This window comes from Oncorhynchus kisutch, unplaced genomic scaffold (genome assembly GCF_002021735.2).
Source record: "Oncorhynchus kisutch isolate 150728-3 unplaced genomic scaffold, Okis_V2 Okis03b-Okis08b_hom, whole genome shotgun sequence".
Classification (NCBI taxonomy): domain Eukaryota; kingdom Metazoa; phylum Chordata; class Actinopteri; order Salmoniformes; family Salmonidae; genus Oncorhynchus; species Oncorhynchus kisutch.
The window spans coordinates 1,499,794-1,523,448 of NW_022261980.1; the positions used below are offsets into that span (position 1 = coordinate 1,499,794).

At 44.8% G+C, this 23,655-nt stretch overlaps 1 protein-coding gene across 3 annotated transcripts in view; it reads left to right on the top strand.

Annotated features, from left to right (window-relative positions):
- LOC109878477 (inositol hexakisphosphate and diphosphoinositol-pentakisphosphate kinase 2) overlaps positions 1-23,655 on the top strand; it is a 49,536-nt gene that overhangs the window by 19,044 nt on the left and 6,837 nt on the right. The window contains exons 10-29 of one of the 3 annotated variants that reach the window (XM_031812926.1): positions 770-871; positions 1,144-1,230; positions 2,793-2,868; positions 3,788-3,900; positions 4,436-4,521; positions 5,173-5,298; positions 5,380-5,501; positions 5,581-5,763; positions 6,601-6,742; positions 7,747-7,970; positions 8,369-8,496; positions 8,746-8,860; positions 8,963-9,070; positions 9,149-9,265; positions 9,773-9,913; positions 10,260-10,353; positions 13,069-13,194; positions 16,155-16,217; positions 20,997-21,053; positions 22,366-22,545. In XM_031812926.1, coding sequence (XP_031668786.1) covers positions 770-871; positions 1,144-1,230; positions 2,793-2,868; positions 3,788-3,900; positions 4,436-4,521; positions 5,173-5,298; positions 5,380-5,501; positions 5,581-5,763; positions 6,601-6,742; positions 7,747-7,970; positions 8,369-8,496; positions 8,746-8,860; positions 8,963-9,070; positions 9,149-9,265; positions 9,773-9,913; positions 10,260-10,353; positions 13,069-13,194; positions 16,155-16,217; positions 20,997-21,053; positions 22,366-22,545 — 2,390 coding nt within the window. The remainder of the gene's footprint in view (positions 1-769; positions 872-1,143; positions 1,231-2,792; positions 2,869-3,787; positions 3,901-4,435; positions 4,522-5,172; positions 5,299-5,379; positions 5,502-5,580; positions 5,764-6,600; positions 6,743-7,746; positions 7,971-8,368; positions 8,497-8,745; positions 8,861-8,962; positions 9,071-9,148; positions 9,266-9,772; positions 9,914-10,259; positions 10,354-13,068; positions 13,195-16,154; positions 16,218-20,996; positions 21,054-22,365; positions 22,546-23,655) is intronic. The other 2 variants (XM_031812927.1, XM_031812928.1) reach the window with 2 other exon arrangements.

Genomic DNA, 23,655 nt, shown 5'->3' on the forward strand with positions numbered 1-23,655 from the left:
GGGTTACATTATGCCAGGGCTATGCCGGTTCTGCCTCCTGGTCCAACAGGGGCATAGTGTTCTGCCTCCTGGTCCAACAGGGGCATAGTGTTCTGCCTCCTGGTCCAACAGGGGCATAGTGTTCTGCCTCCTGGTCCAACAGGGGCATAGTGCTCTGACTCCTGGTCCAACAGGGGCATAGTGCTCTGACTCCTGGTCCAACAGGGGCATAGTGCTCTGACTCCTGGTCCAACAGGGGCATAGTGCTCTGACTCCTGGTCCAACAGGGGCAGACTTCAGATCCACCCCTGCTGTAGCACAACTGATTAGACTAATTGTGGTCTTTGTTGAAGACTGGTAATTAACCTGGCACCCTCCAGGATCAAGGTTGCCCCCCCCCCCCCCCCCTTCTGTAAGCCAATAACAACTAGTCCAGTTCAGCACAAACTGATTAAAGGTAGCCTAGGGTGTTGTTTGGGACAACTGATCCTGAATCATTTCAAGTTTATTTGTCCAGAGCGACATGTAGTTAGTGAATTCATCTTAAGATAGCTAGGTGGAACAACCACATTTCAGTCATAGTAAGAACATGTTTCCTCAATAAAGTAGCATTCAGCAATGTCAGTGGGGAAACAAATGGTACTACAGATGACTTGCTATTATTATCTCACTAGTTACATAGAAGTTAATAATCCGTCAGAAGATCCAGATGTTTGTAAATGTTGACTGTATGTTAACCATAATGTATTTCTATGATGTGAACTGTGTTTCCTTGTCTTGTCCTCTGCAGTAATATAGTGATGAGGGAGCTAGCTCCTCAGTTCCACATCCCCTGGTCCATCCCTACTGAGGCTGAGGACATCCCCATCGTCCCAACCACATCTGGCACCATGTGAGTCTTACACACACAGACTAGTATGTCAGTGCATATGATCGGTAAAACGTTGCCAAGACAAATTTGTAGGCGCAAAAACTTTGAGGTAGACAAATGTACAGTTTTACTGTAGCCACAACATCAAAACCACTGCTGTCTCAAAGATAACTGGCTTCACTGTGAAGTTTCTGCTTATTTAGACATGCCAGTGATGGGGTAAAAGTCATTACCCCGACCTACCATCATTGTTCACTCATATTCCTTTTTACTGTCACATTCCCTCCAATCAGGATGGAGTTACGCTGTGTCATCGCAATAATCCGCCACGGAGACCGAACTCCTAAGCAAAAGATGAAGATGGAAGTGCGGAATCCCATGTGAGTTCTTTGGTAACCCTGTATGTAAAGTCTAGGTGTAATGCCTTAGATGTCATGATTGTCAAGGACCCCTTAATTGTGTTTAACATTTTTAATTGAGCCTTTTATTTAACTCTTAAATCTTTAAACCATGTCATTAATCCTGACAAATTACCAGTCATTAAGTTTCATGACATCCACTGTTCCATGACAACTCGGCAGGTAGCCTATTGGCCATTAACCGAAACGTCGCTGGTTCGAATCCCAAACAAACTAGATTTTAACAAATCTGCCGACGTGCCCTTGAGCAAGGCACCTAACCCTAATTGCTCATGTAAGTCTCTCTGGATAAGAGCATCTGCTAAATAACTAGTGTCCAGAACATGGAGGCACTACCAGGAGACAGGCCAGTACATCAGGAGACGTGGAGGAGGCCGTACCGCTACCTCCGCCTTTGTGCAAGGAGGAGCAGGAGGAGCACTTCCAGAGCCCTGCAAAATGACCTCCAGCAGGCCACAAATGTGCATGTGTCTGCTCAAACGGTCAGAAACAGACTCCATGAGGGTGGTATGAGGGCCCGACGTCCACAGGTGGGGTTGTGCGTACAGCCCAACGCCGTGCAGGACATTTGGCATTTGCCAGAGAACACCAAGATTGGCAAATTCGCCACTGGCGCACTGTGCTCTTCACAGATGAAAGCAGGTTCACACTGAGCACATGTGACAGACGTGACAGTCTGGAGACGCCGTGGAGAACGTTCTGCTGCCTGCAACATCCTCTAGCATGACCGGTTTGGCGGTGGGTCAGTCATGGTGTGGGGTGGCATTTCTTTCCCTCCATGTGCTCGCCAGAGGTAGCCTGACTGCCATTAGGTACCGAGATGAGATCCTCAGACCTCTTGTGAGACCATATGCTGGTGCGTTTGGCCCTGGGTTCCTCCTAATGCAAGACAATGCTAGACCTAATGTGGCTGGAGTGTGTCAGCAGTTCCTGCAAGAGGAAAGCATTGATGCTATGGACTGGCCCGCCCGTTCCCCAGACCTGAATCCAATTGAGCACATCTGGGACATCATGTCTCGCTCCATCTACCAACGCCACGTTGCACCACAGACTGTCCAGGAGTTGGCGGATGCTTTAGTCCAGGTCTGGGAGGAGATCCCTCAGGAGACCATCCGCCACCTCATCAGGAGCATGCCCAGGCGTTGTAGGGAGGTCATACAGGCACGTGGAGGCCACACACACTACTGAGCCTCATTTTGACTTGTTTTAAGGACATTACATCAAAGTTGGATCAGCCTGTAGTGTGGTTTTCCACTTTAATTTTGAGTAATACTCCAAATCCAGACCTCCATGGGTTGATAAATTTGATTTCCATTGATAATTTTTGTGTGATTTTGTTGTCTGCACATTCAACTATTTAAGGAAAAAAGTATTTAATAAGAATATTTCATTCATTTCAGATCTAGGATGTGTTATTTTAGTGTTCCCATAATTTTTTTTGAGCCGTGTGTTTATTCATTTTATTTATTTATTGTTTTTTACTACATTTGGTATAAAATACAATGTCTTTCTCTCTTCAATAGGTTTTTTGAATTGTTTGACAAATACGGGGGTTACAAGACAGGGAAATTGAAGCTGAAGAAGCCAAAACAACTGCAGGTAACTAAATCGAATGAGCGACCAACAAGCCACACGAGAAGAGGGCATTATAGTTTCAACGTTTCAGTACAAAGGCCTTACTGGTCTTGAGAAAGGCTTTTGTACTGGAAGGTTGATATTATACAAACTATCCTCTTTCCTTGTTTCTTCTATAGTATGTAGCCCTTTAGGGGATATACTTCACTGTTGATCTTTGTCACTTTAGCCAAGTAATAAATAAATTCCTGTCATTTTACATGGCTGACTTTACTTAACTTTTTAACTGTACTTGTGTTTGTGTTAACCACGAGACTGTGGAAATAATTTCCTCCTTGGAGGAGGACAATACGCATGGAAAGTGGATTAGTGTACGTCACATTTTGGTAAAATGTAAACACAACTGTGGCCACTTCGTCATTTTTGGAAACGTGTTACGGTAGCTAGCGCATGAGTGTAGGAGGGATCGTTAGCCAGATGTATTATTTACAGTTAACTTACTTACAGATGCGGTCAAATATATTGGCACTCTTGCGTGATTCACTTTCTTCTAAAATCTGTTAATTTAATTGTTGTTTACATGTGTGTGTTTGATTAACAACTGCATAGGATCAAGAAGATGAAAACAATTGTAAATTGAGATTTTTCTCTTCATTTGACTACATCTGTACTTAGTTATATCTTACAAACTTGGCTAAATGTGCGTTGAAAGAATTAACTTACTTATTTAGCCATCGCACCGCTCTTTGATCACAAATGTATCAATTCCTGTGTTTCGATGGTCAAAGCTGTATGTAGGAATCCCATTTGAGACAACTCATTTCAACTGTTCATTTTGTTTGTGTAAACCACAAGACTGTTAAAATAATTTCCTCAAAGTAATACATTCTATTCCATTTCTCTGATGGCTTTGTCATATGGTCCATTTCCTTTGTGTGGTTAGGAGGTACTGGACATAGCTCGGCAACTGTTGCTAGAACTGGGTGATGGAAGAGAAGACTGTGAGATCGAAGAGAAGAAATCCAAACTGGAGCAGCTGAAGACCGTTCTGGAGATGTGAGTGACATGTCTAACTAGGCAAACGTGTTATTAGGCACACAATCTCACCGTGGGCTTCTTGACTTTCTGGGCCATCGTAGTTCTATCCAAATGTCATCAAAACTAGATTGCGGAAAAATATGAACTGGACAAAGCACAGTTTTGTCTGCAATCACAACGCTGTAAAGTAGTGTATGGAACCTGTAGGTTAGTCCAATCAGATGTAATTCTTAGACATTTGAAAGATTGAGGAAGAGTGAATCAGTTCTCTTTGAACTGGTAACTAGTTTATGATAATGACAAATGATCTACGAGCAGCCAGAACAAAGTTGAGGCTGTTGAAAAAAAAATGTCAGTGACTAACTGGTTCTGCGTTCAACAACACTATCATTGCATAGTCCCTGATTTCCAGGCACGTTTTAGCTAGCTAGACAATGGCAAGTTGGCTGAAGCAGAAACAGACTGACACCCAGGCTATTCAATGCATGATTGACTGAACATGGACAGTCATAACACATGGTTCTCCCTTTTTTTCTATTCCTGTCTTTTCCAGGTATGGCCACTTTTCTGGGATCAACAGAAAAGTGCAGATCACCTACCTGCCCCACGGGCAGCCCAAAACATCCAGCGAGGAGGAAGGTAGGAAGCAGAAAACGGAGGAAGCATTTCACCTCTACTGCTTAGATCACAAGGGGGCAGCTTTCCCCCAGCCACCAGCACCATGTACTATATGTCTGAGTTGCATTTGTGGAAAAAGTGTTCCATCGTAAAACGTCCCTTACGCGCCAAGCCTCCAGCAAGCATCAGTGTCTTATGGTAGCCAGATATCACTTGACATACCAGCAAATAAACACTGGTCTCTAGTAAGAGCTGGGTATCAGTTTCTCACATGAACACATCAAATTGCGACTCTGCTCCAGTTCATAGTCATTGTTTCTCTATCTAGCGCTAGATGTTTGAGCCCTGCATGACAAAAACACTGTTGGTATTGCCAATTAGTGAGTTTTATCACAGAGTGGTAGGTAGGTTTTCTGTAGTTACTTTTGCGTAATCTTCCTTTTTTTTCCATTTTTGTAACAAATGCTTTGTGTGCTAATTTGTAACAAAAGTGTTTTCAATTTCAAACTGTGCTATCAGTGATAGGAATTGTATTAAATGCCCGAGTACAATACGTACTGGTCTCCAACCAAACTCAACTTCACACACAGTTAAAGCCAGCCTGGGCATTCGAGGTTTTACAATAAGTAGGATTGAATTGATTGCTAGTTAAGCTGATGTGTTGTTCCACAGACACACGTAAGGAGTGCCCTTCTCTGCTGCTGGTGTTGAAGTGGGGAGGGGAGCTGACCCCAGCAGGCAGGGTACAGGCTGAAGAGCTGGGCAGGGCCTTCCGCTGCATGTACCCCGGAGGACAAGGTGAGAGACACACACACACCAAAACACTGTTGCCAACTATGTTCACTGAAAAAAACATCTGATCATTGTCTGTCGTTGTAGGAGACTATGCTGGGTTCCCTGGCTGCGGGTTGCTACGGTTACATAGCACGTACCGACACGACCTCAAGATCTATGCGTCTGACGAGGGCAGAGTGCAGATGACTGCCGCAGCTTTCGCCAAGGTAACCATTAAGCGTCACAGGGGTTAGAGGTCAAAGCTCTTTGTGTGTAAATGTGTTTACCTGAGGGTTTGCCTGGCAGGGTCTGCTGGCGTTAGAGGGAGAGTTGACGCCCATCCTTGTGCAGATGGTGAAGAGTGCCAACATGAACGGCCTGCTGGACAACGACAGCGACTCGCTTAGCGGCTGCCAGCACCGCGTCAAGGCCCGTCTCCACGAGATCATGCAGAAAGACCAGGAGTTCACAGAGGAGGACTACGATAGGGTAATTGATTTGATTGAATTCCTGCTCAGCCAATCACCAAGTGCAACCGACCTGGGTAGTGTTCAGGGCACACCGTAGTAAAACAAAAACAGGCTTGTAGATAGTACCTGCCCATTCACTCCGCTTCGGGAAGTTTTCATTGGTTTTGTGGCTCAGGTATCAAACTCGGGTCGTCTGTGTGCCCTAGCCTAGGCATTAGCTTGGGGAGCTGACATGAGTCTTATCAGGCCTAGGCATTAACTTGGGGTGCTGACATGAGTCTTATCAGGAAAGCATAGGTAGATCACCATACTTGCATCCATTACAGACACAAGCTGTGAAAAAGAAATAGGCATTGTTACAAAGTCTAAAGTAAATCTAGCCTCCGGAAGGGCTTAATCCTAATGAGGTTTGCCAGGGGAAACAAACTCCCTTTTCCACAAATCCTTTCTGAAGCTTTTAGTTTCCTTTTTAATGCGTCTTACTGAATGGGAAGGGACAGAAGCTAGGCTAAATCAAGCTGGAGCTAGGCTAAATCAAGCTGGAGCTAGGCTAAATCAAGCTGGAGCTAGGCTAAATCAAGCTAGAGCTAGGCTAAATCAAGCTGGAGCTAGGCTAAATCAAGCTGGAGCTAGGCTGGAGCTAGGCTAAATCATACGTGAGTGAGATGATGTATAGAAACTAGTAATTGCTACAGGAGGGTGGAAATTGTTCTGCTATGTTATTGCTCTGCTCTTTGATCATTCTGGGCTTTGTAATTGGTTGTAATGAAAGCAAAGCGGATTTAGATGTTTTAAGCTGTTCATTATTGCATAATGTTCTTTAGCGAGTTGTGTGTGTGTGTATCCATCCATCCAGCTGGCCCCTACAGGTGCATCCTCTGTGGTTAATTCTATGAGAATTGTGGAGAACCCTGTGATGACATGTGACCAGGTCTACACACTCATCCAGAGTCTCACCTCCCAGATACGCAAGAGACTAGAGGACCCCAAATCTGCAGGTACACCCTTATGTTAACATAGTATAGCACTGTGATGGTGTTATTTCAGCTCGGTACAATGTTGAACGCTAACCATACATTGGCAATCAATACAGCACAAGGCGAGGTGGATCTGCTGCTACTCTCTGTTATCTATGCATTGTCACTTTAATAACTCTACCTACATGTACATATTACCTTGACTAACCGGTGCCTCCGCACCTTGCCTCTGTACCAGTACCCCCTGTATATAGCCTCCACATTGACTCTGTACCAGTACCCCTGTATATAGTTTCGCTATTGTTATTTTACTGCTGCTCTTTAATTACTTGTTACTTTTATTATTCATTTTTAGTTTTTTTTAACTGCGTTGTTGGTTCGGGGGTTGTAAGTAAGCATTTCACTGTAAGGTCTACCTACACCTGTTGTATTCAGCATTTCACTGTAAGGTCTACCTACACCTGTTGTATTCAGCATTTCACTGTAAGGTCTACCTACACATGTTGTATTCAGCATTTCACTGTAAGGTCTACCTACACCTGTTGTATTCAGCATTTCACTGTAAGGTCTACCTACACCTGTTGTATTCGGCATTTCACTGTAAGGTCTACCTACACCTGTTGTATTCAGCATTTCACTGTAAGGTCTACCTACACATGTTGTATTCAGCATTTCACTGTAAGGTCTACCTACACCTGTTGTATTCAGCATTTCACTGTAAGGTCTACCTACACATGTTGTATTCAGCATTTCACTGTAAGGTCTACCTACACCTGTTGTATTCAGCATTTCACTGTAAGGTCTACCTACACATGTTGTATTCAGCATTTCACTGTAAGGTCTACCTACACCTGTTGTATTCAGCATTTCACTGTAAGGTCTACCTACACATGTTGTATTCAATGCATGTGACTAATACAATTTGATTTGATCTGTACCAATCCCAGACTACTGTGTTTCTCCTACCTGCCCTCTACTTCCTCTTCTCCTCCATCTCCTTTTCTTCCTCTCCTCCTGACCGTCAGACCTGCAGCTGTACCACAGTGAGTCTCTGGAGCTGATGCTGCAGCGCTGGTCCAAGCTGGAGCGGGACTTCCGGATGAAGAGCGGCCGCTACGACATCAGCAAGATCCCGGATATCTACGACTGCGTGAAGTACGACGTGCAGCACAACGCCACGCTGGGCCTGGAGGACACACTGGAGCTGTTCAGGCTGTCCCGAGCCCTCGCCGACATCATCATACCACAGGTGAGGGGGGGAGGAAAGGAGGGGTGGAGTGGATGGATGGAATGGTGAGTGGAGAGAGGGGTGGATAGATGGAGTGGAGAGAACTGGGTGGGTGGGTGCCTGGATGTTTGGAAAGATGGATGGATGGATACTCTGCAGCTGTTCAGATTGTCACACGCCCTCGCTGATATTATCATACCACAGATGAGAGAGGGAGAGTTGGGTGGGTCAGTTGTAAGCGGTAGATGGATACTCTGGAACTCCACAGGCTGTCAGAGGCTCTGGCTGACATCCTCATACCTACTGTTGATGGATACCAGTCACTGTTTATATGCTCCCAGACTTTGTATATAGCAACGCTCTGACCACTGTGTGTCTTAGGCAGGGAGTAATTCTCACGACTTGTGTATTCTCCTCAGGAATACGGCATTAACAAAGTGGAGAAGCTGGACATAGCGTACGCCTACTGCCTACCTCTGGTCAAGAAGATCCAGCTGGACCTCCAGAGGACCCACGAGGATGAGTCAGTCAACAAACTCCATCCACTGTGAGTCTTGACTCGCAGGGCAGCAATAGTCAAGTTGCACCTAGACGCTGATTTAAGGTCAGTTGCGTTTCCTCTCTGAATGTTTAAGATTTGGAAAGGGTGAGCTGATCCTAGATCTGCATCTATAGGCAACTGCAACATGAAGTTGTGGCTCAGTCAATTATGTCCCACATATGTCTTTGTTCACACGGTCCATGTTTGACGGCAACTTAAATAAAACATTGATGTTCTGTTTCTCTGGCGACTCAGGTACTCTCGAGGAGTGATGTCACCAGGTCGCCACGTGCGGACACGTCTGTACTTCACCAGCGAGAGTCACGTCCATTCTCTACTCAGCACCTTCCGCTACGGAGGCCTGCTCGACGTAAGCACACAACTACCACAGAGGAACTACGGTTACCTAGAACTACATTTCCCTGAACAACAGCAGAACTACATTTGATCCAATAATTGGTGTGTGTGACAGGAGGAGAAGGATCAGCAGTGGAAGCGGGCGATGGACTACCTTGGTGCCGTTTCTGAACTCAACTACATGACCCAGATAGTTATCATGCTGTATGAGGACAACAACAAGGTAGTGGTGTGTGTTTCTGTAGTAGTTGTGTGTCTGTTTCCCTTTCTTTCACTAAGCTCTCTCTGTGCTGTGCCTCAGGACCCGTCGTCAGAGGAGCGTTTCCATGTGGAGCTTCACTTCAGCCCTGGGGTCAAAGGTTGCGAGGAGGAGGAGAAAGCACCAATGGGCTTCGGCTTCCGTCCCGCTTCCGCAGAGGTAAATGTTTAATGTCTGGTCCTAATGTTAATCTAATAGGATGTTTTCACATATGAAAGTCACTGCCCTGGTTTGGTTTTGAGGCATTTTTGAGAATTCTACAAAATATGTAATGGTTTAACAAGAACTGAAAATAACCGTTTCACGGTGCAATTTGCAAGATGTACATTCTACATGACTTAGCAAGCTAGCTTGTTTATAACGGGCAGAAGTTTAACGCTACTCGGGCTGCCGTGTCACAAAGCCTGGTACTCTGGTCCTGGATCTTGAACCCACCACTCTGGCAGGTCCAGGATTCATTCAACCAAGGTTTGTTTGAGTTTCACACATGCTTTATAGCGCGGATCAGGGTACAAAACAATCTAGCTTCCGGATCATACAGGGAAATGTGAAAGTGCCCATAGTGGTACATCAATGCCCTGTGAAGTGTGGGAATGGTATATTGTGTTTTTTAAATGTGTTGTGTGCACGCGCCCCATGTCTGTGGCACTCTTCTTCCTGGTTCAGAATGATCAGAAACAGACAGACCCTGGCAGCTTGGAGGATCTATCACGTGACGAGCCCGACCGGGCCCTACCACTCTCTGAGCCAATGGGCATCCACCGGAGATCCCCTCTGATTCGCAACCGCAAGACTGGGTCTATGGAGGTAAAATCTCACACACACACACACACACACACACACACAACCTTCTATTGTCAATAAAGCCAGGGGTAGGAGTAGTTGTAGTGATAGTAGCAGCAGCAGTGAAAGATGAGACAAGGATTGCAAGCATCTTTTGACTATAGAGATATACTATAAGACTTTTGTGTTCCGTGAGTTAGGATGCATCCATAAGCCAGGGCTTTCCTGCTGTGTTGTTGCTCTGAGTTACTTGTCTGTTTGGCAGAGGTCACATGTGGTCCTTCAGTCTGGCAGCCAGTGATGGAGATCTGTGTATGGTGTCAAATGCTCTGAATTTGCTCCTTACCATATAATGTGCGTGTCACCCCAGGTCCTGTCGGAGACGTCTTCATCCAAAGCAGGCAGCTACCGTCTCTTCCCCTCCTGCTCTCGCCAGTCCCCTGAGATGAAGCAGAGTGGTCTAGGTGGGTGTCTCCTTCCTCTCTGCTCCCTAACACGCTCAGATCTAGGATTAGTTTCCCCTCCCCCAATCCTAGCCTTAACCGTTAGTGGGGGGAATGCAAAATGAACCTAAGAGCAGCGTCTAAGGGCAACTTTACCCAATCCTTCCCTTACACTGTAGCTATGGTAACTGTGTTTACCTATATCACCCCAACTGTCATTAAAACCTATGGTGGTAGAGGGAGGGGTGGCATTGGTGCTCTCACTGTCTATTTCTGATATAAATCAACCTGGAGTTAGATACTGTGCTAGAGGCCTAGCTAGGTACTAGTTCCGTGTATCTCAGTTTGTAGAGCATCGCGCTTGAAACGCTAGTGTTATGGGTTTGATTCCCACGGGGGACCGGTATGAAAATGTATGCACTTACTACTGCTCTGGATAAGAGCATCTGCTAAATTACTAAAATGTCAAATGTACTATGGACAATAGTACAGGCCTAGCTAGGCACATGCGAACCATGCTAGAGGCCTAGCTAGGCACATGCGGACCATGCTAGAGGCCTAGCTACTGTAGGCACATGCGGACCATGCTAGAGGCCTAGCTACTGTAGGCACATGCGGACCATGCTAGAGGCCTAGCTACTGTAGGCACATGCGAACCATGCTAGAGGCCTAGCTAGGCACATGCGGACCATGCTAGAGGCCTAGCTACTGTAGGCACATGCGGACCATGCTAGAGGCCTATTCAAGTGGTAGCCAGGTTTTCGGTTTTAAGATTGTAGGGATGTGTAGTTATCTTGTCACTGATTTTCTTTTCTTTTTTTTTATCAGAGTTTTGGTAAAAATGTATGTTTTTATGATTAACCATCCTAATGACAATTCTTTTGAGTTTCCAAGTGCATCTACTCAAATTTTGGATTTTCTAACAATTGAGAAACTTACTTTGAACTTACCTGTTTGAATGCTAATATTAGCTTCATAACATTGAATCAGCTGGGCCATGAACACCATATTAGGAAGGAATAGGGTTCCATTTGCTCAATGGTGTTTTCCTGCTTTTTGAATGGAGGTCAATGGAGAAAGATTTTAAAAACTGATTGAATGGCTATTTTTACCAGGTAGGCACCAGCAACTTAAGTAAATAAATTACACACAAACAAGAATCACTTGCCTCCAATCAAATTAATTAGAATTTTGTGTAATTTAGTCCAGGCCATAATTACTTATTTTACAAAAGAAGACAATTAGATTTTTCACTTCAAAGTAAAATTATGTGCAGTTGTAAACATACACGTGTGCACAAAAAATGTCAACTTATTTTAGAAGAAATAGTGAAGCGTGCAAAGCTGCCAATATATTTGACCGACATGTACCGACTTAAACCCATTTCACACCACTCATCTGAGCCAAGCTGAGCCATGCTGGCCTGGTTACGCACCCACCATAGTTGTTGGAACTGTGCTGGAAAGGATCATGTGAAAATCACAATCTAAATATAATGATAACATTCCATTTAGCAGATTATTTTATCCAAGGTGACTTACAGTACAGTGAGTGCCTCCATTTCTTATGCGTGTGAGTGATACCTTTAGGAATTGATCCTACGACCTTGACATTGCTAGCGTCACTCTCTTACCAGCTGAAGCACATATTATCAGAGCCAGTAAGGTCTGGTCGGAGCGCTATTGTGAAAAGGGTATTAAATAAGCCTAGTGGCGTTAGGAGTCGGGATGTTGAATGACCTTGGTATGGGGAGTCATGTGACTATGTAGAGAAATGCTAATTCTTATGTAGGTGACCAAACTATTGTTAAGGGGGGGCTACCACTTAGAGTTGAGCCTGTGGGGTCCCCTACAGGATAGCTCCCGCATTACACTAATGGCCAAAACCAGCGCACACACACATGATCTCCGTTGTCTCTGAACGTTGAATGCCCGAAGAGGATTCTACGATGACGGACAGACTACTGAGCCAATGGCGGAAGACTACAGACTACACCCCAGATGAACCAATCCAAAGATCCGATCTTCCAGAATCAACCTACATTCTTTCCTATATAATAGTGGTGTACTGATTGTAACGGTCTCTTCTTCGTCTGCGCTTCCGTACGAACCAGCGGGAGAGCCGTAATTACGCTGTTCTAGATATCTTCACTCTGAATAAACTGTAGCTTGTCATACAATTTACCACCTTGTCTGAATCGATCCTTGACCGACTCGTCCGTCTACATACCTAATTACTAACAACTACTACACCTGGGTTCAAACACTATTTGAAATCTTGCAAATACTTGTGGTGTTAGCTCTAGTCTGCCTAGAGTGAGTGCCAGATGTACGCGGTTGTATTTATACATTTAAAAAAAAATGTAATCTTTATTTAACTAGGCAAGTCAGTTAAGAACAAATTCTTATTTACAAAGACGGCCTAGGAACAGTGCCTTGTTTGGGGGTAGAACGACAAATCTTTACCTTGTTAGCTCGGGGATTCAATCTATCAACCTTTGGTTACTGGCCCAATGCTCTAACCACTAGGCTACCTGCCGCCCACGGTTTCCACTTTAAAACTGTTCTGTTGGTTCCTTTGCGCCAGACAAGCTCAACAAGCCCAGATACCGTATTTGATAGGATTTCAACCCAGGTCTGCTAAGTACCTCTCTCCCCTCATGCTAACTGAGTCAGAGCATTGTTTGAATAACTGCATGTTGTGTTGTGGTGACTAAATCCCCCACCCCTCCCACAGGATCTCAGTGTGCGGGACTCTTCAGCACCACTGTCCTGGGAGGCTCCTCTAGCGCCCCCAACCTGCAGGACTACGCACGCACACACCGGAAAAAGTTCTCCTCAGGCAGCCTGTCCTATAAAGACGGTATGTGGCCAAGATCCTGTTTCTAATTCCTCTAGCCTAGAGAGACACACTGTTTCTAATTCCTCTAGCCTAGAGAGACACACTGTTTCTAATTCCTCTAGCCTAGAGAGACACACTGTTTCTAATTCCTCTAGCCTAGAGAGAGACACTGTTTCTAATTCCTCTAGCCTAGAGAGAGACACTGTTTCTAATTCCTCTAGCCTAGAGAGACACACTGTTTCTAATTCCTCTAGCCTAGAGAGACACACTGTTTCTAATTCCTCTAGCCTAGAGAGACACACAGTGGATGGGTATTGTTAGACCTGGGGTGGGCAACCCTGGTCCTGCATACCCTGTGGCTATCTAGGACCATGGTTGTCTAACCCTGCATTAGACTGCTGGTCACCAGACCTCCATACCATCCCTCACATTGCATAGTCGCACACCAAGCAGAGCAGGTTTCCCTTCATGCTTGTAATGCACCTTGGTGCTTTTCACGCTACTGAGCTGAACCGTACTGAGCCAAACTAAGCTGAGCTGGCCTGGTCACATCCACCGTAGTTGCTGGAACCATGCTGTAAAGGAGAAATATGAAAATAAATTATCCAAGCCAGCACAGTTCGGGGCGGCACGATAGTGTGAAAATGGTCATTTCTAGCCAGTAGCCAAGTTGTTGTCTTGCCAAGACCACGATGTAGCCTGCATTGATACACGTAGAAACAGTGTTTCACCCAGGTTAAGGAGCTTTGACATTTTTGGAATATGGAACATAAGTTTGTCAGTTGACGATGGCATTTCTTCCTTAAAGACTAGCAAAGCACAAAGCCTGAAAAGAACAATTGGGGCCACAAGGTAGTAGCCACAGCTGAACACATTCCCTTAGAAACCCTGACCTAAACCACATGTTACACCACTGTTGTGATCTCATTTGTTGCATGGTTCATATATGTTTCACATGGTCTTAAGCTATTTACACGCAATAAGGCTAACGGAACACTTATCTAACTCACTACTGTAGGTATCCTGCCTCCTTCAATATGAACCTGCTGGCACATAGTGCTGCAGTATAATTAAGAAATATCTGTATAGACTTCATGTGAAATATCTGTAGTGCTTCCATATCAAGTGTCCAGTAGAAACTAGGCTAAATGTCAAAGCTGTATAAATTATCTTCAGTTGAATGGAGAAATAAATAATCTGTAGGCCTATTTATAATGTTGACTTGTAAGACATTCTAAATGGACTTGTAAGACATTCTAAATGGACTTGTAAGACATTCTAAATGGACTTGTAAGACATTCTAAATGGACTTGTAAGACATTCTAAATGGACTTGTAAGACATTCTAAATGGACTTGTAAGACATTCTAAATGGACTTGTAAGACATTCTAAATGGACTTGTAAGACATTCTAAATGGACTTGTAAGACATTCTAAATGGACTTGTAAGACATTCTAAATGGACTTGTAAGACATTCTAAATGGACTTGTAAGATTTATTTATATATGCATATTTTCAAATGATTTCTAGAACGTTCCCATGGTTTCCTGATCAGAGTTGAATGTATTTATGAGACTCGGTCAGCAGATGGCTCTGGAGCTCTAGTAGAAAGTCCCAGTAGTTTATTTAGCAGAAGTCCCATTCAATGATGAACACAGTATGCTATTGTCCATACTCTTACTTGGCCATGTTTGCTCTTACAATACGCATATATTTGCATATATGCACATATTTGCGCTGATATCACGACGCACACATATGAGTGATTAGGCCATTCTGTATTTGGATCTGTTTGAGCCTAAATGACAGTTTTCTTATGGATAGGACGCCCTCGTCATTAATTGCTGTCATTGACGGTCAAGAGATGCCATTTTGTGTTTACCTGTACATACCAACTTTACGTAGTGGTCAAGCTTTTGAGCTGTTCATTGTCTTTTGTGTTGTCTAAACCAGCAGACATGGGACGACAAAGCTGTCTGTAGTTGGCTGTCCACATGGTGTCACTGTGATGTTGTCATAGCTGTTTTTCTATTGGGCTGCCATCTTCTCGGTTGTCTTGTTGCGTCTCACTCAGTGTCGAGTCACACTCATCATGTCTGCTGTTCCATTAAGTCTATCATTTGCGTCCTTACTCTTGTTACTGATCATGAAAACATCAATTGGAGATCACTGTGATCTTTGGTGTTCTCATACATAGTCCCTTTTGAAGAACCTATATTGACATGATTAGTGCTTGTGTGTGCATGCATGTGTCTGTGAAGCTGGCCTTCCAGAAACATGATAGTGTTGAGCAGTACTTTGCTGCTGTCAGTCTTGATGCTTTGTTACTTCAAACAATACTCCAAGCTTTTGATATGGTTTGCCCAGCACCGTGGCACACCTGGAGGGCTGATAACCTAATTCACAATGGAATGGGCAAGCTAAATCAAATGCATCATATCTCTTCCTGTATTTGGGATGCAACACATCTGAAGGGAGTGGTTGGTGTTGGGGTGTGTATAGGCCTACATCATACGTACCACTAAATGTCCCTAATTGTTGTCAAGATGGGAAATGGGTTTTTGTCTTCCTTTTTTTGTCTTCCATCTCCTACATTTCCAGCCGTCTCATTTTGTCCTGTCACCATGAGAGATTTTCATCCAATGTGCCTATAATTTGATCATGAAAGTGTCCGCACTTCTAACACACATGTCAGTTATAGCCCATCTAGCGTGGTCCTACAAAAGATCCTGCCTGTCTGTCCCTCTTATGTCCCTTTTTTAAATCTTAACTCTTCTTAGAACCACAAACACTTCACATGGAGTAACTTGTGGACTTTTCTGCTATGGCCCCTAAATGCTTCCCACTGTACCCGAACGCCAGAACTATTTCAAGAAGAGTTTAACACCCCTCCCACCAAGACCTCCAGTGTACACACACAAACCCTTTGCAGGTGTTCTGTGACCGATGGTAACACTAGTGACCTTTCTCTATTTCCTCAGAGTTGTTGTCTATGCCGGCAGTAAAGAGATTTTCTGTGTCGTTTGCAAAGCATCCGACTAATGGTACGTCTGCTTCTTTCCGGTATATTTCCACTTCTCCACCTCCGTTTGTCTTGCATGTCTTTGGAAATCTCTCTTTATTTGTACATTTCGGTTCTACTTCACGTGGCCGTTACTACCATGTTTCCCAACACTCTGGGGTTTTTTGTTTTTCTGCTGCCTACCCATTCACTTTATCACTACCCCACATTCTCTTTGTTACAACATGGTCACCCTCACCTAATGATTCAATGTTTGTCAGTGAAGTGTGTGTGTGTGTGTGTGTGTGTGTGTGTGTATACACATCTATTATTTATGTTGACGATGTGTATTGAAACCATCTCTTGAAAACACCAACCAAAAACCCTTCCCCTGTTTCTTGTGACTTCAGTCCCCACTATTCTCATTTAATATTCTGTATTGGCAACCTAAGCTACAGCTTATACCCTACACTTTTGAATAGGTGACTGGATAACTGAATAAACTGTCTTGACTGGGACAGAACGATTGGCGGTTGCTGCTAAACGGGGAAAGGGTTCATGTGGTTTTTTGTTTTGTACCAGGTATGGTTGTCATGATATGGATAAATCTGCATATGACCAATGTGTTTGCTTGTGCTTGTGAAATACCTAGCTTATTGTTTTCCAGGACCTTTTTCAGTACCTTGGGCTTTTGAACACTTTCCTTGAGACACCGGTTATATTCACTGGGTAGTGGGCACCAAACAGAAGTCAAATGTTTTTAAACAGAAAATGAGAATTCTAATCACTCTTGTTTTTATGAAAAGATGTTCCTCCTGGTTGGGTCTACAAGCTATGTAGTGAACGTTTAAACATGATCATTATATTGGAGGGGTTTAGACATTTTCTTTGCAACACTGTCAAGGAAGAACTGGTTTTCAAGATAAATTTTGGAAGCTCCTCTATCCAAAGTGTGCATGCATTTTTGTGCAAGTGCCCCCAGGAAGAATCAAACCCACACTCCAAGCACCATGCTCTACCAAATAAGCCACACAGGCAACTACAACACAAAACAGACTGCTGTGTATCAACTGTATATTTCAGAGGGTCTATGTAGTGTATCCTGCAGGGCTCTCCTACCCTGCTGTAGGTTTTCATTCCAACACCTGGAATTAAGGCTTTTATTTACAGTCTTGCCTTTGTTGCAGTCAGGAGGAACTCCATGTCCAATCACTAAATACCTGGAGAAAATGATAATTAGATTGACACATGAAAACAGTAGATTACCTGCTCTGAGCACACTTCACACTCTGGGGTCCAGTATTCTGACTGTAGGGATGTTGGTTAGGGACAGGTGTACTTTACCACTGCCTGTGGGGTCCAGTATTCTGACTGTAGGGATGTTGGTTAGGGACAGGTGTACTTTACCACTGCCTGTAGGACCAGTATTCTGACTGTAGGGATGTTGGTTAGGGACAGGTGTACTTGGGTAACTGCCTGTGGGGTCCAGTATTCTGACTGTAGGGATGTTGGTTAGGGACAGGTGTACTTTACCACTGCCTGTGGGGTCCAGTATTCTGACTGTAGGGATGTTGGTTAGGGACAGGTGTACTTTACCACTGCCTGTAGGACCAGTATTCTGACTGTAGGGATGTTGGTTAGGGACAGGTGTACTTTACCACTGCCTGTAGGACCAGTATTCTGACTGTAGGGATGTTGGTTAGGGACAGGTGTACTTTACCACTGCCTGTAGGACCAGTATTCTGACTGTAGGGATGTTGGTTAGGGACGGGTGTACTTGGCCACTGCCTGTGGGGTCCAGTATTCTGACTGTAGGGATGTTGGTTAGGGACAGGTGTACTTTACCACTGCCTGTAGGACCAGTATTCTGACTGTAGGGATGTTGGTTAGGGACAGGTGTACTTTACCACTGCCTGTGGGGTCCAGTATTCTGACTGTAGGGATGTTGGTTAGGGACAGGTGTACTTTACCACTGCCTGTAGGACCAGTATTCTGACTGTAGGGATGTTGGTTAGGGACAGGTGTACTTTACCACTGCCTGTAGGACCAGTATTCTGACTGTAGGGATGTTGGTTAGGGACAGGTGTACTTTACCACTGCCTGTAGGACCAGTATTCTGACTGTAGGGATGTTGGTTAGGGACAGGTGTACTTTACCACTGCCTGTGGGGTCCAGTATTCTGACTGTAGGGATGTTGGTTAGGGACAGGTGTACTTTACCACTGCCTGTAGGACCAGTATTCTGACTGTAGGGATGTTGGTTAGGGACAGGTGTACTTTACCACTGCCTGTAGGACCAGTATTCTGACTGTAGGGATGTTGGTTAGGGACAGGTGTACTTTACCACTGCCTGTAGGACCAGTATTCTGACTGTAGGGATGTTGGTTAGGGATGGGTGTACTTGGCCACTGCCTGTGGGGTCCAGTATTCTGACTGTAGGGATGTTGGTTAGGGACAGGTGTACTTTACCACTGCCTGTAGGACCAGTATTCTGACTGTAGGGATGTTGGTTAGGGACAGGTGTACTTTACCACTGCCTGTAGGACCAGTATTCTGACTGTAGGGATGTTGGTTAGGGACAGGTGTACTTTACCACTGCCTGTGGGGTCCAGTATTCTGACTGTAGGGATGTTGGTTAGGGACAGGTGTACTTTACCACTGCCTGTAGGACCAGTATTCTGACTGTAGGGATGTTGGTTAGGGACAGGTGTACTTTACCACTGCCTGTAGGACCAGTATTCTGACTGTAGGGATGTTGGTTAGGGACAGGTGTACTTTACCACTGCCTGTAGGACCAGTATTCTGACTGTAGGGATGTTGGTTAGGGACAGGTGTACTTTACCACTGCCTGTAGGACCAGTATTCTGACTGTAGGGATGTTGGTTAGGGACAGGTGTACTTTACCACTGCCTGTGGGGTCCAGTATTCTGACTGTAGGGATGTTGGTTAGGGACAGGTGTACTTTACCACTGCCTGTAGGACCAGTATTCTGACTGTAGGGATGTTGGTTAGGGACAGGTGTACTTTACCACTGCCTGTAGGACCAGTATTCTGACTGTAGGGATGTTGGTTAGGGACAGGTGTACTTTACCACTGCCTGTAGGACCAGTATTCTGACTGTAGGGATGTTGGTTAGGGACAGGTGTACTTTACCACTGCCTGTGGGGTCCAGTATTCTGACTGTAGGGATGTTGGTTAGGGACAGGTGTACTTTACCACTGCCTGTAGGACCAGTATTCTGACTGTAGGGATGTTGGTTAGGGACAGGTGTACTTTACCACTGCCTGTAGGACCAGTATTCTGACTGTAGGGATGTTGGTTAGGGACAGGTGTACTTTACCACTGCCTGTAGGACCAGTATTCTGACTGTAGGGATGTTGGTTAGGGACGGGTGTACTTGGCCACTGCCTGTGGGGTCCAGTATTCTGACTGTAGGGATGTTGGTTAGGGACGGGTGTACTTTACCACTGCCTGTAGGACCAGTATTCTGACTGTAGGGATGTTGGTTAGGGACAGGTGTACTTTACCACTGCCTGTAGGACCAGTATTCTGACTGTAGGGATGTTGGTTAGGGACAGGTGTACTTTACCACTGCCTGTGGGGTCCAGTATTCTGACTGTAGGGATGTTGGTTAGGGACAGGTGTACTTTACCACTGCCTGTAGGACCAGTATTCTGACTGTAGGGATGTTGGTTAGGGACAGGTGTACTTTACCACTGCCTGTAGGACCAGTATTCTGACTGTAGGGATGTTGGTTAGGGACAGGTGTACTTTACCACTGCCTGTAGGACCAGTATTCTGACTGTAGGGATGTTGGTTAGGGACAGGTGTACTTTACCACTGCCTGTAGGACCAGTATTCTGACTGTAGGGATGTTGGTTAGGGACAGGTGTACTTTACCACTGCCTGTAGGACCAGTATTCTGACTGTAGGGATGTTGGTTAGGGACAGGTGTACTTTACCACTGCCTGTAGGACCAGTATTCTGACTGTAGGGATGTTGGTTAGGGACAGGTGTACTTTACCACTGCCTGTGGGGTCCAGTATTCTGACTGTAGGGATGTTGGTTAGGGACAGGTGTACTTTACCACTGCCTGTAGGACCAGTATTCTGACTGTAGGGATGTTGGTTAGGGACAGGTTTACTTGGGTAACTGCCACCATTGGAGCCAATGCTGCTGGAGAGCAGAGTCACTTCTGGAGAGTAGCAGGTTCTGGAGAAGACCACCTGTTCATTTGGACTGTGTATTCTATACTGCGCTGCCTATGGGATCTCAAAGCAGAAGTTGAAATACTGTACATAGTCTGTCTGTTTAGGACTACTAGGATACTCAGTCCAGTTCAATGAGAGATGGCCGTGGTCATTTGTTGTATGGCTACTTAGGTTCATATTCCCTATCACAGCCAGAAAAGGTGAGGAATATATTCTGCAATGGTTATAAACATTTAAAAAATAAATGCATTCCTATGTCTGATTTTTGTTTTGGATTCCCCCCCCAAAAAGAAGATTTTCCGCTCTTTTCACTAATGGAAAATGGCTGCCTCTTGTTAGATTTTCCAGTTTTTTTTTTTGTTTTTTGGATAAGAGTGTCGTCATATCCTGTATTTGCACAAAGTTTGCGGGGAGGTAAGAAACTGTCTCACTCAAATTTCGGGGTATATTTTGTGCATACCAAACGTTTATAAATGAGGGCCCTAAAATGTAATTCCAGTACATGAACACAGCACCTAATTGCTTTTATGGGATTTTTTTTAATGACAGTCATTTCATTTTAAGCAACTTGTGTCAATTCACAACTGTGTGTGTATATATTGACTTTGATAGGGACACAGGATGACACGTGTGCTGTGGCTGTTCCCCCTCTGTGGTGGCCTGTGTCAGGTACAGTAATGAATGAGGCTAAGGTTTACATCCAACTGCAGCTTTATGCAACCTGTCAAACGGGATTGATTGTACAAAATTATTGTGACACTGCAAAAAAACGCTATGCACGCTGGACCGCTTTCGTGTAGTGTGTTTTTATTGGACACCAGATTGAGTTATTTTCTCTCTAGGATTTGAATGTATTCACAATGACACAAACATATTTGACATATCTAAGCATGTGTAGCTCCACGTCTCAGCGTTTTGAACGTCTTCAGTTCTATCACAAATGCTCCTATGTGGTCTCTCAATTTGAAACTAGTCAATGCTGTTAAATGAAATGCATTAAATAAACGCAATATTGTCATTTCCTCTGTGGATTTTCATTGGATTTGTTTTTCTGTCTTCTAAACCTATAGACTGTATCCCAGAGCTTTTTCCATAACCAAGATGAGATTACAGTGGAGCCATGTGATACGCTATTCTGTCTTTCGGAGTTTGAGGCGTTTCTCTCTGTCAATGCTTGGGACAGTTGGATGGAGCAGATTTTGCTGAAGTCTTTGCAAACCTGTGGGATGATTTGGTTGGATGGGGTCTGCTGAATGTTGCTTGAAGGTTTTTGTCATTTCTGGTAGCTGGTCCAGAGCATGGAGGAATGGAATGGTTGACAGGAGAAGGTTGGCTGTTAGAAATAGCAGTAATTTACTGTACCTCCAAGTCACCCCTTTCTGTCCGCACAATGGGTGATACCTCTCCCCCTCCTGCCAGTCTCCCCCTCTGTCCACACAATGGGTGATACCTCTTCTTTGTCCTTCCCCCCATTACCTCTGCTGTGTCATTCATCCACTCCCTCTCCTAATTTTACCCCCCCCCCTTACTATCCTCCTATTCTTCTCTTCCCCCTCTACTTTCTATCCTCCTATTCTTCTCTTCCCCCTCTACTTTCTATCCTCCTATTCTTCTCTTCCCCCTCTACTTTCTATCCTCCTATTCTTCTCTTCCCCCTCTACTTTCTATCCTCTTATTCTTCTCTTCCCCCTCTACTTTCTATCCTCTTATTCTTCTCTTCCCCCTCTACTTTCTATCCTCTTATTCTTCTCTTCCCCCTCTACTTTCTATCCTCTTATTCTTCTCTTCCCCCTCTACTTTCTATCCTCTTATTCTTCTCTTCCCCCTCTACTTTCTATCCTCTTATTCTTCTCTTCCCCCTCTACTTTCTATCCTCCTATTCCTCTCTTCCCCCTCTACTTTCTATCCTCCTATTCCTCCCATCTCTGCCTCCCCTGCTCCATCCGTCCTATCCTCTCTCCTCCTGTTCCTCCTTCCCTAGAGCCCTTGGAGGAGCACCACGTTGCCCAGCTGTTGAGGCGCTTCTCCACTGATGCCAGCCTGTGCCGCCCTCTCTCTCTGGACGGGGCGCTGGCCCACCACCTCAACCAGTGCTCCTACCACCTCCGCCTCTTCCGTAACTGGCTCATCTCTGGCCAAGACCCCCTAGAGTACTTCTACGGTCAGCCCCCCAGCCCCTCTTCAACCCCCTGCCCTCCTATGCCCTTTAAACCCTCTGCTGTACTGCTTGCAGATCTGAGGTTTCGTTTGGTACTGGTGTGCTGCTAGTTACTGCCGCCGCAGTTGACTTTTGCCGCTTTGCCTTCAGGGGTTTGTTTGACGCATGCTTGCCTGCGACTTTTGGGAGAGCGGCTTGTCATTGGTGTGGTTTGGTGTTTTCAGGTGTCTTGCATTAGTTATCTTAACTGAATCTTATTTTCTCCCTGCAGTTCAGTTCTTATTTGATCTTGCTTCTTTTTAGTGCTAATGGTCTTAATTTGAGTGACTGTTGCCAACGTAAGATCTTTTGAACCAGGACCTGGCTGCAGTTTGGAATGTAGCTGAGCTAGTGGATGGATGTTGTCAGATGCTGTTTGTCTGAAATGAAACCCATTGTGTTGTATGAAACTGCACAGCCTGTGACTAGATCACTTGTCTGAGATTAAACAACTACCGAGGTATTACTAGAAAATGACAATTACATATCAACTAGTTTCTGGTTAAAATGACATTAGTTCAACCAGTTTTGCCCACTAGGATGTTCCTGATACAACATACTCACACCGTGTGGCAGTTCAATTTTGCATAGTAACAGCATCCCTGTCTGGTTGGTGTAGACTTTGGTTAATGCTTTTCTATCCAATAGAGTGAACTTGGTTGTAAACTGTTTTTTGCGATTGATGTGAAATGTACACGGATTGCAGTGAACAGTGAATGGATGGTCTATCAACTGGACTGATTTGTTGCTTTGTAGACACCTTGGGCTGTATGATCTGAAGTGTTCCGGTGCTTTACTGACTGTCAATAAGACCCGTTTCACACTACTGAGTCCAGCTGAACTGTACTGCCCTGGTTACACATCCACCATAGTGAAGAAAATATTCAAACCAGTACAGTTTGGGTCAGCACAGTAGTGTGAAAGACGGCGTGCATGTCTGTCTTGCTTCCTGGATATGGTTTGAGTCGTGTGTCCACTACAATGGATAAAAATGTGTTGTACAGTAGACAGAAAGTGTACCCAAACTCGCTTCAACCCAGCCTGGACAAAAAAGGGAATCGACTGAGGGACTGG